This window comes from Rhinolophus hipposideros (genome assembly GCF_964194185.1).
Source record: "Rhinolophus hipposideros genome assembly, chromosome: 9".
NCBI classification, from domain to species: domain Eukaryota; kingdom Metazoa; phylum Chordata; class Mammalia; order Chiroptera; family Rhinolophidae; genus Rhinolophus; species Rhinolophus hipposideros.
This window is the reverse complement of record NC_138055.1, coordinates 71,248,721-71,262,558: the sequence shown is the minus strand read 5'-3', so window position 1 is coordinate 71,262,558 and position 13,838 is coordinate 71,248,721. Positions and strand designations below refer to the sequence as shown.

Below are 13,838 nucleotides of genomic sequence, written 5' to 3'. Positions count from 1 at the left end.
ATGCCTACATATGCTTTTTAATGCCTACATATGCTTTTTAATGCCTACATATGCTCAAAAATAGAAATACTAACATAATACAATATTTTTAAAGGTTTTGAAAGAGGAAAGGAAGATATTTCTCAAAATAAAGATGAATCTTCACTTTCTATGTCAAAGAGCAAGGTAAGCATTATTGTTGTCCCCAAATATATGATTATCACCTTTTTCTAGTATTGAAGATGAGGGAACTAATACCAAAATCCAATCAGATTTTCATGAGATGTTTTTATGTTGGTACATCTAAACCATTGTAGTGTGTATGAAAAAAGGGAAGTTCCACTGCGGCTGGTTTAGTGCTGTTGTTTACTTGGAAATATAGCCTATTGGTAACCACTGTCCTCTCTAGAGTTACATTGTTTTTGGTATGGCTGCTACAGAGCACTTCTCAAACTGAAGTTTGAGAATTTCATTTAGAGAAATTCTCGGGTTTGTGGTTTTAAAAAACAAAACATTTTAAGTGTTTTTGGTTTATTTGAATGACAACCAAAATATCTACATTTTACCAGTTAAACGCCAAAGACCTCTTAAAGCACACAATTCAAAGACGTTTTCTTGGAATAAAATATAGTTCCCTTAATTAGTAATTCTCAAACTGGGATACTTGTACATAATTTTGAGAATTTTTTTCTTTTAGGGTACATATTTGAGAACCTGAGGAACACTATGTGATGCATTGGTTTTCCTATGGGTTTGTAATTCACTAGATTTCCATAATTTGTAAAGGGATTTAACTTTGTTATTTCTGATCTGGCTTAGTACTATATAGCAGGAGAAACTTTTATGTTTGTGAAATTAAACTTTAATGACTTGAAGTAAGAAAACCTGTTAAGTTAGTAAATGCTCTGCTATTCTCAGCAGTGGGTTTTGCATTTAAAACTACATTTTTGTTCCTGTTCTTAGGACAGGTTGAGAGAATTCCATGATATGCTGCAGTGTTTAATTTTACAAAAAAATTTATTTCCACTTAACTTTTTAAGTATTCATTACATAAAAGTCCACCTTATATGTGTAAAAGTTCTTAGGATGGAAGTTTAATAGTATTTTGTATGTATATAACATATACATGAGAAATGCCCTGATCATTTTATATGAGATATATAATTAAAGAAAATGAAAAAGGAAATTATTAGCTTGGGTTTGCTGTGCTAGAAATACAATGAAATTTATAGAATTTAAAAAACTTATTTTCAAGCAGTTAATACCAGAACTGGTGGATGTGTGGTTAATGGTATTCCTACTCAAAAGTCTAAACACTTAAACCCCAATCCTTCATATCACAGCCACCTCCCCAACTGTAGTCTTTGAATTGGGAGGATGGCCACCATGAGCCTGAAAAAAGGGTTTACATACCTTAATGAAGTAGTGTGCCTTAATGAAAACAATAAGCATAGGCTGTAGAATTGTATTTTGAATACAGTAGCATCTAGTTGTACATGACTCTTTAAGTTTAAATTAATTATAATTAAATAGAATTAGAAATTCAGTTCCTCAGTTACACCATCCATAACTCAAGTGCTCGTATGTGTGGGGGCTACCATATTTGACAAGTCAGACAGAACATTTCCGCCATTCAGAAAGTTCTACTGGACAGCACTGCTTTAGAGTCAAAAAAGTATGTTTGAATCTTGAGTCTCATACATTACCTTGACTTCTTAGAAGCTAATTACAATATTTATAGCTACTTTATATTAAGAGCTTGCTATGTGTCATTTTAACTCTCAAAACACTACTAGAAGACAGGTATTATTGGCCCCATTTTATAAGTAAAGTGAAGCTTGGAGAAATTAAATAACTCTCCACAGGTCAAAGTGATAGAGCTAGAAAGGTAAGTGGCTTCAGTTTTTTTATCTGTGCAAAGGCGTTAAGATCTGCCTCCCAGAATATGATGCTACAAGCCTGACAGAGTACCTGGTTGATTACAGGTATATAAGAATTGATTTTCTTCCTTTGAATAAATCATTACAGTGAAAGAGTGGAATTCTTAACATGGTAATTATTTGGTATACGTAAAATTGTACTCATTATTTTCCAAGAGCTGAAACTTACTGATTCTATCTTAGAGTTAATCTTGTTTCATTCTGTGAGTTTAAGAGATGCAGCCACTAGTTTATTCTTAAATATTTTAACAAGTAACCCACTCTGTTGTTTTTCAGAGCAGTCCTAAAATTTACACATTTATCATTAAACATCATTCTCATGGAATTCAGATTTTATTCTGACCTAAGTAACTTGGGAAACAAAATTTTGTTATTCCTTCTGTGATCAATCTGCATAATTACAGACCATCAAATAATTTTAAACTTATCCTTTATGAACTTGGTGCAGAAAGTATCAATACTGTCATTTTGGTCATAGGATTTGGGGTTAAGTGTTACTTCTTAAAATACGTAATTGAGATCAGTAAACACAATGGAATGTACCCTCCTTACTGCCCCCTCCATTTTTAGAAATAAATGCAGTTCCTGTTTCTCACACATCCTATACGTGTGTGAATTGGAAAAGTCAGTTAATCAAATCAGCCCATCTTCCTCATAGCATTTTTAAATAAATTTTTATTTGTCCATCTCAACGAAAGGAATTGCTAGCATGAGTAATGTGTCTGGTGGGCTAAAAGGAGTTCTATTACAAGGTTAAAGGGTTTGTGAGCCCAGATCTCTTGGTTGTGATTCTCCAGCCATCAGTCTGCTTACTTGTAGGTTTGCTAAGTCATCTATCACTTGCTGTAAAAAATATATTTACCTGGATATTTAAAAAAACCTTTCCAAATCAAAATATTGTTATAGTTGTAGTAACTTGTTATTATTCCTTATATCTTCAGTATTTCATAGTTTTCAAAGCAAGTCAGAAGTATTCTCATATGTTTGTGTTCCCATTTATCTAAAGGTCAGATTTTTGACAGCACTTGCAATCTAGAGGATAGTCCCAAACCTGAAAGACAATATATACCAATACTATGTTAAACACATCACGCACACTACCTCCTTTAATCCCCAGAGCAACCCTGTCAGTTAGTAGGAGTCTCCTCAGTTAATGAGGAGACTAAGACTAGAAGAGATTGAATAGCTTCCCAGAGTTGTACAACCCACAAGGGGACAACAGTATGTAACATGCTGAGAGCATTCTGAGGCCATTTAACGAAGAGACAAGCAGTAAGTACTATGCATCAAACCCTAAGGCCATTCTTAAGACAGTAGTCAGTAAGCTTATAAACGATAGAAAATTTAGTAAAATACTTCTAACAAAAATAGTTTATGACTTTTGGTATTTAAAAGGTAACCTGTTGACTCAGAAAACTTAGGGAGTAATGTATTAAAAAAGACTGTAGAACTTGGTCACCGCATCATCATTTTTTTCAGAGTTAGCTACACAATATGGCAGGGATTTCTTAAAGTATGTGTGCTCTAATTAAGCTCATGTGACATCCTTCTGGCCTGCTGGTCCCTTATATACTGGAATCTTTCAGGAATCACCAAGCTAGATCTTGTCATGTCAGAGAAACAGATTTCCTATCGTTCATGAAGATAAGTCTTAAATTTGAGTCTTACTACATAGGAATAGTTTTAAAAGGTGAGAAATCAGTATAGTGAAAAATCAATAAGAACATGAGACTGGGAATTAGCTAGACCTGAGTACAAATACCATCTCGTCTACTTACTAGTTTGGAGACTTCGGGAAGTTATTTAATCAGTTGGTCTTCCTTTTCTCATTAGCAAAAGTGGGGTTCTACTTCTGTCTCATCCGGTTGCTTTGAGAATTAAATGAGGTGGTATACAGTAGTGTTTAGCATAGCACTTGGTAAAGAGCACACAGACAATAATTTTCATTAGCCTTTAAGCGAATACTATTAGTATTTTTCATTTAATAGTATCTAAGAAGTATATTGTAATATAAATTTTCCTATTAAGCTGTGAGAATTAGAAACTGGCATGCTCTTTTGACAGTGGTTGTGCCCCCTTTGAGTTTGCAGGGCAAGAAGAGAGACCTTTTTGGCCTGAGAAATTTTGTGAAATTGTTTGGGTATCACAGTCTATACCCTTATCATAGGAGTAAGCAATGTAATGTTTCCAGTCTGCTTCTTAAAGGAATAACTTTAACAAAAATTGAATTAGGTTAATCCCCACGTTCTGCATGGAGCATAGTTTGCAGTTTTCTTCTAATTCAGCCACGTATTACCATCACCGTAATAAACTATATTTTGTACCAACTAACAGAAGTGAAGTGTTATTAGAAGAGATAAATGAGCTGCAAATTCTAGTTTCATCTTCATTTTATTAATTCATTGGATATATTTTTAGCCCTTTTCCCTAGGGTATCACTGGTAAATAAACATAGTCACTGCCCTTGTGGATCTTAAATTGAGTGATGGAGTATATACCCAGAGTTTTTATCCTTGATCACATGTACTAATATTATAAACATCTGGCCATTTACCATTTGAAAGCCACCATATGGATCAAGCCCCATATACTTTCTTGGCACTAGGAGTAATGCTAAGAACTTTAAATATATCTTCTGTGTCGAACAGTAGGTAACAATGAAAATCATAGAACACTGAAAGAGTATGTTTAATTCTGTTGTTTTAGGATTTGTAGAAGCAGCTTTTAGTTTTATTCTCTTCTAATCTGATGAAAGAATGTAGTCTCTTTAAAAGAATACTAGATTAAGAGATGCAAGTTCTGATCCCTGCTATGTTATTGATTGTTAGTTTGGAAAATCGACCTCCCTAAGCCTCCCTGGCATGATTGTAACATGGAGATAAAACCACTTGGTATGCCTGTTTTTCAAGGTTCTTATGGAGATCAAACGAAAATGTGAAGTATAAACAAAGTCCGGAAACAAGTTTAAGACATTAATAATAATTTAAGGGCACTGACTGGATAAGTGAGAAGTAGATGCTAGGAATTTTGGTTTTCAAACAGTGTGCAAATTAGAAGGGTTTAATACTAGTTTCTGAAGGTGTTTGTATTTTTTTCCATTAGAGGAAGAGTAGCAACAGGGAAATCAGTGTGCGCAGCAACTTGCTAGAATGCACACTGTTTTTTTTATTTAGAATATGTCATCTGCTAAAAAATTATATTGCTTTACATACTTTTGTCCTAAGAATAAATAAGTGCGTATGTTTCTACACTTGATCTTAGCCAAAAGGCCGAGAAGTGATTTGCGTATGTTTCTTAGAAATTCTCTGGAAAATTGAATGCAGAAATTTACAAGTGATCTTATTTAACCTCACATTGTAGATTAATTTATTGATTAGTGTTTATTTTTATGGTTTTGTGGGTTCAACATGGATTAGTTTTTAAACCCAAATACTCTACTATATAGAAAATCGTTATTTGAAAATCGACATTTGCCTAAATCACAGCAACAAATGGGAAGCATAGTTTTAACATTAATTTTTATATGCCAGATGTGTAGAATAAGTGAAGGTTTTAATTATTGTTTCTTTTTTATTCATTCCTGTGTGATTTCAGTCTGAATCTAAACTTTATAATGGCTCAGAGAAAGATAGTTCAACTTCAAGCAAGCTCACAAAAAAAGAATCTCTCAAGGTTAGTTCCACAGTCATTTCATAACTAATATTATGCTTCGCATGTGCTTTTGAAGGTAAGCTAATTAGATAAAGAAATAAATATGTCTTCTTAAAAGAAGGAAAAAAATATCCAGACAGGCACACATAAAAATGTTAATATTTGAATGGCATTCTGGAGTCATCTGAAACGGCTATTTAATAGCTATCCCACAGCTCTTTCAGGTCTCATTGGTGACTCCTGGCTGAGGACTAGCTACATCTATGCAGAGTTGTATCCTAGTCAGGCACATTACTGCGTTGTGGAACACCTGATGGGAAGCGATGGTGCCCTTGGAAATTCGAGTTTACTAACTGCTAGGTCGTAGGCTGAATTTGGCCCCTGGGTAGATATGCAGTAAGTCCTCACTTAGCATTGTCAATGCGTATAAGGAAACCAGTTTTACCATAGGTTAATTGATATAAACCAGAGTGAAACAACCGTATTTGATGACCTACTGTATTTTGTTTGACCTACACAATGTTTGTAAAATTTGAGCCAACTATTACAAGTGTAGATTTCCAAATTCTCTTAAGAAACATGCATTATTGGGCCTGCCCTCCAGATGGCCACAGATCGTGGTGTCTAAGTAACACGTGCCTTCCAATGGAGTCTGATCCCTGAGTAATCTACCTTACCTCTTTTTCCCCCATATTTGATCTTGTATGCATTTGCAATATCATATTAACTCTACTGTTAATTCAGATATGCATGATAATACAGACAAAAGTCTAAAGGTTTTTGGCTGTAGAATTATTAAAATTTTGTTATTTGTATATAGTCTCTTTACCGTTAAGTGGAACTAGGAAGATTTTGTGTTATAGTTTAAAAAATATATCGCCAATAAGTTGTTACCATTCTCTCTTATCCACATAATAACAACCAAGTAGTAATAAGACTGCATTAATTGACTGCTGTTTTCCCAGATTATCTCAGAAGTGACTTATGATGGTAAAACTTTGATATTTTGAATGAATTAATTTCATTGTCGTGGTTTCTTAATTATATTTTCATATTACTATCAGGAAAGAGCAAAATCGTCAGTTACAAGCAATTGCAGCATGTTTGTAATATGAAAAAACAATAACAGAGATTTCCATCAATCTGGCAATATATTAAGAAAAATTAGAGAAACAGTAGAACATGGTGTTAAGAGCATGTCTTTTAGAGCCAGTCTACCTCTGTTTGAATCCTGCCTCCATGACTGACTAGCTGTGTAGTTCTGGGAAAGTTACTCTCTGTGTCTCATTTTTCTCAAGTGTAAAAAAGGATACTAATAGCCCTACTTCCTAAGGTTATTGTGAGGATTAAATGAGGTAATACACGTGAAGTGCTTAGAACTATGACCGGTGCACAGAATGTACCCAGTAAATGTTAGTTGTTATTATTCATACTAGGAGTTCTGTGGAGCAGTTAAAAGAATGAGATAGATATGGAAACACTCCAAAGAATATTGAATGGGAGAACATTTTTTATGTGTTTGAAAAATCAAAACAAACACAAAAGCTATATATTTCTATAGGTTTTACACATAGAAAAGGCCTGTGGTTTTCTGAAAGGTTAACAGTGGTCCATTCTGGGGATTGAAATAGGATAGGGAGTAAATAAAGACGGCTTTTAGCTTTATTGAAATTTTTACCATGAGATTGTATTCATGTATTATTCTGTAATTTAGAAAAGGTAAAATTCTTTAAAAAAGTACAGAGAACTGGACTAGTGATCAGAAAAAATATTATAGATTCTAACCTCTAAAAATTTCTACCAGCTCTAAAAACAAAACAAAATTTAAAAAAGTATAGTTCTTTTATCTTAAGATGCTAGAATTCTAAGAGATTTAAAATTTTATATTTTACATTATATAATTCTAAAACATTTGAAAAGAAATTGCCCCACTACTGATAAATTTTTAATTTTTCTATTTCTGTAAAATAGGTACAAAAGAAAAATTACCGAGAAGAAAAGAAAAGAGCCACAAAAGAGTTACTCAGTACAATCACAGATCCTGCTGTTATTGTTATGGCTGATTGGTTGAAGGTCAGTTTGTACTGAATTTTGAATTCGTGTTGCTGGATTAGGAATAGGAATGGAATAGGAAAACCCAGACTGCACTGAAGCTTACAAGATAAAAACAAGTATTGAGATGATTGTTTTTCACTGATAAATGGTTAATTGTATCCCAGAGGTCTGTGTTCCAGTCTTAATGGGGAGAAGGAGACTTAATGTTGTCTCTCTTGACAACATCAAATATTTATAACAATTCTTTTAAAAACACTTTTGATTTGTGTGGCATTATGTAGTCTAATCAATATGCTGTAAAGGAGTATTTTGCTGGTTATTCAAATTATTTAATATTGTAGACTTGGAATATGCATTATTGAGAAGATCGGAGACAAAGTTCATACAAGTTATCATTTGAAAAGGATTAATTTTCAGAGAAATGTATACACTGCTATTTCCATACCTTCTTCTTTGGGCCTCTGGTTATTTCCACTTATTTTCATTTCCTTTTCTAGCACCCTAGTCACTCTGTCCTCTTTCTCCTTCCTATCTGAAGGACATTTGTAGTAACCTTTCCGACTAATGCTAACACTAAGAATGATCTTGTGAGACACTTTCCTCTAGGAAGCTTTTGGCATTGACCTGAAATTCACTGCAACCCTGAAAGCTCTCCACTTTGCCAAAGAGTTGGTACAACTTCCGCCTAATTTATTTATGAGATCTGTCATGGAAATTCTCTCACTAACACGGAGTCTAGTGATGGTTTCCCTAGTAGTTCAACTAATGCTAGGTCTTTGTCAGTGTAGTGCAGAAGACACTTTCTAACTAATTTGGCTCCAAATCTCACTTGGGTTTTTCACAGCTAAACCTACTCTTGTCTTTTGACATTGGTTTTTCTCTAACTCCCCAAAAGTCCCCAACACATCCCCTGACTTGCTTTCTAAATCCTACCTTCATTCTGATAATTTGCTACCCATTTTCTACTGTCACATCTCCAAGATCCAGAATGTTATCTCAGGATAACTCTTTTCAGCTCTTTTACATACACACATAATTTTTCTTAAAGATTTTCTCTTCCTGCCTGGCTCCAAGTTCCCTCTTTCTAAATTTTTCTTGTTGAGAGTTACTGTAGTATGTCTATTTGAGGGGTTAGGGATCCCGGTATTTCATAATTCTTATAAGTGCATTGCGAGAACAGTAATAAAAGTGAGGACGATTCATAGTTTTTACTGTTAATAAAAGTGAGAATGATTCGTAGTTTTTAATCTCTGTATTATATCAGCATCCTTTTCAGTATTGTGAATTCAGTGACTTTACATATAAACACTTTTAATGGATTATAGAAATGGAATAGGAAAAGCTAGTTGTAGACTGATTTTTGACATAGCATTAAACTCTAGGATGAGGAAGATTTTTGAGACTAGAGAGAGATTTGTGTAACTTGTGTTTTAAATTCCCCACGAAATTTATATGGTACACTTCATGTAATTACTAAGAATAAGGTAATTTAGAGAAGGTAATTTTAGGAGCTAGAAGGAGATTCTTTCTACACTCACCAAACATTTAGGGGAATGCCTGGTGTATGCTGTATGCTAGCAGTGTTTTCATCACTCTTGATGCAGCAGTAAAGAGGGGAAAAATATTAAAAAGTAGAATAATCTTACACACAAATAAAATTATAGCTGTGACGGATGCTGAAAGTATGAGAATCTTGGTACTAGAAAGTATATTTTAATAGCACCTGATCTGGCCCAGAAGGTTAGGAAAACCATTCTACTTAAATAGTATTTTGAAACTGGTGACCCAGACTCCCGCTAGAAATTAACTGTCTCAGAAGCAGGGAGCCATGCTATTTTTATGTTTATTAGCAGTGCGTGCCATTTAGTAGCTTAAAAAAAAAAACTTATGGAGTCTAACATGCACATTTTCTGGAAATTTTAGGTTAAAGCATCCTATTTGCCATTATTCAGTTTGTATCTTGTGGAGCAGAAGGAGAAAAACAGCTTTCTTAAAAAAATATATATATCTTTCTATAGATTCGTGGTACTCTGAAGAGCTGGACCAAGTTGTGGTGTGTGTTGAAACCTGGGGTGCTACTGATCTATAAAACCCAAAAAAATGGTCAATGGGTAGGAACAGTCCTTCTGAATGCCTGTGAAATCATTGAGCGTCCATCAAAAAAGGATGGGTTTTGCTTCAAACTTTTTCATCCTTTGGAACAGTCTATTTGGGCAGTGAAGGTAAGGAAGCACTTGTTATATAGGTAAAAGGTAAAGATGACAATCTGTGAGCAGTACTGAGATAAATCCATTAATCTAATGATTGCTGTTCTCTGGCAAGACTTATAAATTTGTTTTCAAGCACGTTATTCCTCTTTCTGTCTCTTCCCACAATGAAATGCACACCAAAGCTCCATGTTTACCTCTAAGATCTAATTTTAAAATTTCTCCAGAAAATGTTTTCCTGATTTATATTGTACCGTATTATCTCTTTGTGATGGGAATTCAGTTTGTACCATTTTTTTAAATTTACAGTTACTAATTTTGCTTTGTAATATTGTGTCATGTTTACTGTGTTTTTTTCTTTATAAAAACTGTGAGATCCCCTAGAACAGAAGCTGCCATTTATTTTTGTGGTTTTCATGCAGTCATATAAATATGTGGCAAGAAGACTGTAAGCAGACGCAGTCCTACTCTCGAGAGGCAGCTTTCTTTGAAGATGGTGCTCTAGTGCTTTGTAACTAAAAAACATTACTGTGATCATCTCTGTATTATAACAGCGAAAACTTAATCAGGAAAATAGCAATGCCTTATTTAATTAGTCAACAAGGAATTCTACAAAAATTAGACATGCGGTATACACGCATGTGTATACTAAATAAATGAGTCTATTTAAAGTTTTTACAGTGTTTCTTGATTTTAGTTTGTAAGAAGGTTAATTATACTTGAATAAAGGGTTTACAATTACTCCTTAAAGGAAAACCACCTACTTGAGATTACAGCTAACTAATAGTAACTCCAGTTTTTTTAATATTGCTTAATTAGGCACTATATATGCACCTAGGAAAAAACCTGGACCTCTTATCTTTATTTCAGTAGTCTGGAGACATAGCAGGAATAAATTTAGCATTACAAAGTTAGTTCCATGCTGGAATTAGATACTTCCCACAGGGGAAAGAATTTAACCCACAGAACCTTAACCCATAGAACCTGTGGTATTTACATATCATGAGATTCTCAAGTGAAACAAAAATTACTTTCAAAGCTTTTTATGTATAGTATTTATTCTTTACTACTACTCTTAGGAATTGTAAGAATTACAATGAATTTTTAAATAACTAAAAATATTTAATGTCAAATTTTTTAATTCCATATTTTTGGGGAAGAAAATTGTATAATTATATGAACATAAGAAATTCTACACAAGCAAAACCTGCTTAGGACATTGTTTAAACAGCTTCAAACATAATAAAGACCATATATGACAAACCCTCAGTTAATCTCATAATTAATGGTGAAAGACTGAAGCCCTTTGCTCTATATTCAGGAACACGACAGGGCTGTCCCCTGTCACGTCTGCTTTTCAACACTGTTGGAAGTCCTCGCCAGAGCAAGCAGGCAAGAGAAGGAAATAATAATAAGGCATCCAAATTGGGAATGAAGAAGTTAAATTGTCACTCTTTGCAGATGACATGATACTATATGTAGAAAACCCTAAAGACTCCACCAAAAAGCTATTAGAAACCAAAAACAAATAAGTAAAGTTGCTGGCTACAACGTACAAAAGTCCTTTGCATTCCTATATACTAACAATGAAATCTCAGAAAAATAAATTTAAAAAAATTCCTTTTGCAATTGCAACAAAAAAATAAAATACCTAGGAATAAACTTAACCAAGAATGTGAAAGATCTATATGCTGAAAACTATAAGACATTTTTAAAAGAAATTGAAGAAGACACAAAGAAATGGAAAGATATTCCGTGCTCCTGGATTGGAAGAATCAACATAGTTAAAATGACCGTATTACCCAAAGCAATATACAGATTTAATGCAATCCTCATCAAAATCCCAATGGCATTTTTTAAATAAATAGAACAAAAAATCATCAGATTTGTTTGGAACCACAAAAGACCCAGAATAGCCAAAGCAATGCTAAGAAAAAAGAACAATGCTGGAGGTATCACACTACCCGACTTTAGCTTGTACTCCAGGGCAACAGTAATCAAAACAGCGTGGTATTGGCAGAAAAACCAATGGAATAGACCAATGGAATAGAATTGAGAACCCAGAAATAAAACCACATAAATATGGATGGATAATTTTTGACAAAGAAGCCAAAAACATACAATGGAGGAAAGACAGCCTCTTCAATAAATGGTACTGGCAGAATTGGAAAGCCACATACAAAAGAATGAAACTGAACTGCTATCTGTCACCATGTACCAAAATTAACTCAAAATGGATCAAAGACTTAAGTATAAGACCTGAAACAATAAACTGCATAGAAGAAAACATAGGTACTAAACTTATGGACCTTGGGTTCAAAGAGCATTTCATGAATTTGACTCCAAAGGCAAGAGAAATAAAAGCTAAAATAAATGAATGGGACTATATGAAACTTAAAAGCTTCTGCACAGCAAAAGAAACCATCGACAAAATAAAGAGGCAACCAGCTGCATGGGAGAAGATTTTTACAAACAGTGCCTCCGCTAAGGGGCTAATATCCAAAACATACAAGGAATTCATACAACTCGACAACAAAGAAAACAAACAACCCAATTGAAAAATGGGCAGAGTATCTGAAGAGACATTTCTCCAAAGAGGACATACAAATGGCAAATAGACGTATGAAAAAATGCTCTCTGGACATCACTAATCATCAGAGAAATGCAAATAAAAGCCTGACCCCAGTTAGAATGGCTATCATCAACAAGACAAATAGTAACAAGTGTGGGAGAGGCTGTGGAGAAAAGGGAATCCTTATACACTGTTGGTGGGAATGCAGATTGGTGTAGCTGTTATGGAAGGTAGTGTGGAGGTTCCTCAAAAAATTACAAATAGAATTACCGTATGACCCAGCAATCCCTCTCCTGGGTATCTACCAAAAAAATCTGAAAACATTTATCCATAAAGACAAGTGTGCTCCAATGTTCATTGCAGCTTTGTTTACGGTGGCCAAGACATGGAAACAACCAAAATGTCCTTCGATAGATGAATGGATAAAGAAGTTGTGGTATATATATACACAATGGAATACTGTTCAGCGGTAAGAAAAGATGAAATAGGACCATTTGTGACAACATGGATGGATCTTGAGAGTATAATGTTAAGTGAAATAAGTCAGACAGAAAAAGCAGAGAACCATATCATTTCACTGATATGTGGTATATAAACCAAAAACAACAAAAGAACATGACAAGCAAAAGAGAAGTAAAAACTCATAGACACGGATGATAGTTTAGTGGTTACCAGAGGGTAAGGGGTTGGTGGGTGGTAGATGTGGGTAAAGGGGATCAAATATATGATGATGGAAGGAGAACTGACTCTGGGTGGTGAACACACAATGTGATTTATAGAGGGTGTAATACAGAATTGTATACCTGAGGTTTATGTAACTTTACTAACAATTGTCATCCCAATAAACTTTAATTTAAAAAAAGAAAGAAGACAAAAACCAGCTTCAAAGTCAGTGTCTATGAGTAAGAAAAAGTAATGTTTATGAGTTCTTACTTTGTGTCAGGGACTCTTTTGAGCATTTGACATAGAATCTTTTTTTAATTCTCATACTTTTAAGGAAGATACAATTTTCCCCTATTGACCAGACAAAAAGATTGAAGCCTAGAGAATTACTTAGATAATTTTTCTAGCATGGAACCAAATTTGAAACCCAGGCAGTCTGAATCTAGATCCTACTCTATACTGGTTCTAGGAACTGCCCAGAAATTATAAAACTATCTGAAAACACCCAAAGGATATTACAGGATTTGTTAAAACCATATTGATTTCGTAATTTCTTAATTTGAACCTGCATCTTTCTAATGTTTATGCTTCTCAAAAGTCCATTTTATTCTTTGATCTGACAACTTAAAAATTATGATTTTTCTATTATAATTATACTGTAAATTCAGTCAACAGATTTTCTTTCCAGATAAGACCTGTGTTCATGTAAGATTATCCTTGGTAAAACTGATCATATAGAGCTCTTGGTGTTGTATACTTCTAAAACAAATA

At 33.9% G+C, this 13,838-nt stretch overlaps 1 protein-coding gene across 6 annotated transcripts in view; it reads left to right on the top strand.

Annotated features, from left to right (window-relative positions):
- OSBPL8 (oxysterol binding protein like 8) overlaps positions 1–13,838 on the top strand; it is a 152,624-nt gene that overhangs the window by 101,597 nt on the left and 37,189 nt on the right. For all 6 annotated transcript variants that reach the window (XM_081060110.1, XM_081060108.1, XM_081060106.1 and 3 more), the window contains 4 exons: positions 95–165; positions 5,514–5,591; positions 7,542–7,643; positions 9,644–9,847. In XM_081060110.1, the coding sequence (XP_080916236.1) occupies positions 95–165; positions 5,514–5,591; positions 7,542–7,643; positions 9,644–9,847 (455 nt within the window). The remainder of the gene's footprint in view (positions 1–94; positions 166–5,513; positions 5,592–7,541; positions 7,644–9,643; positions 9,848–13,838) is intronic.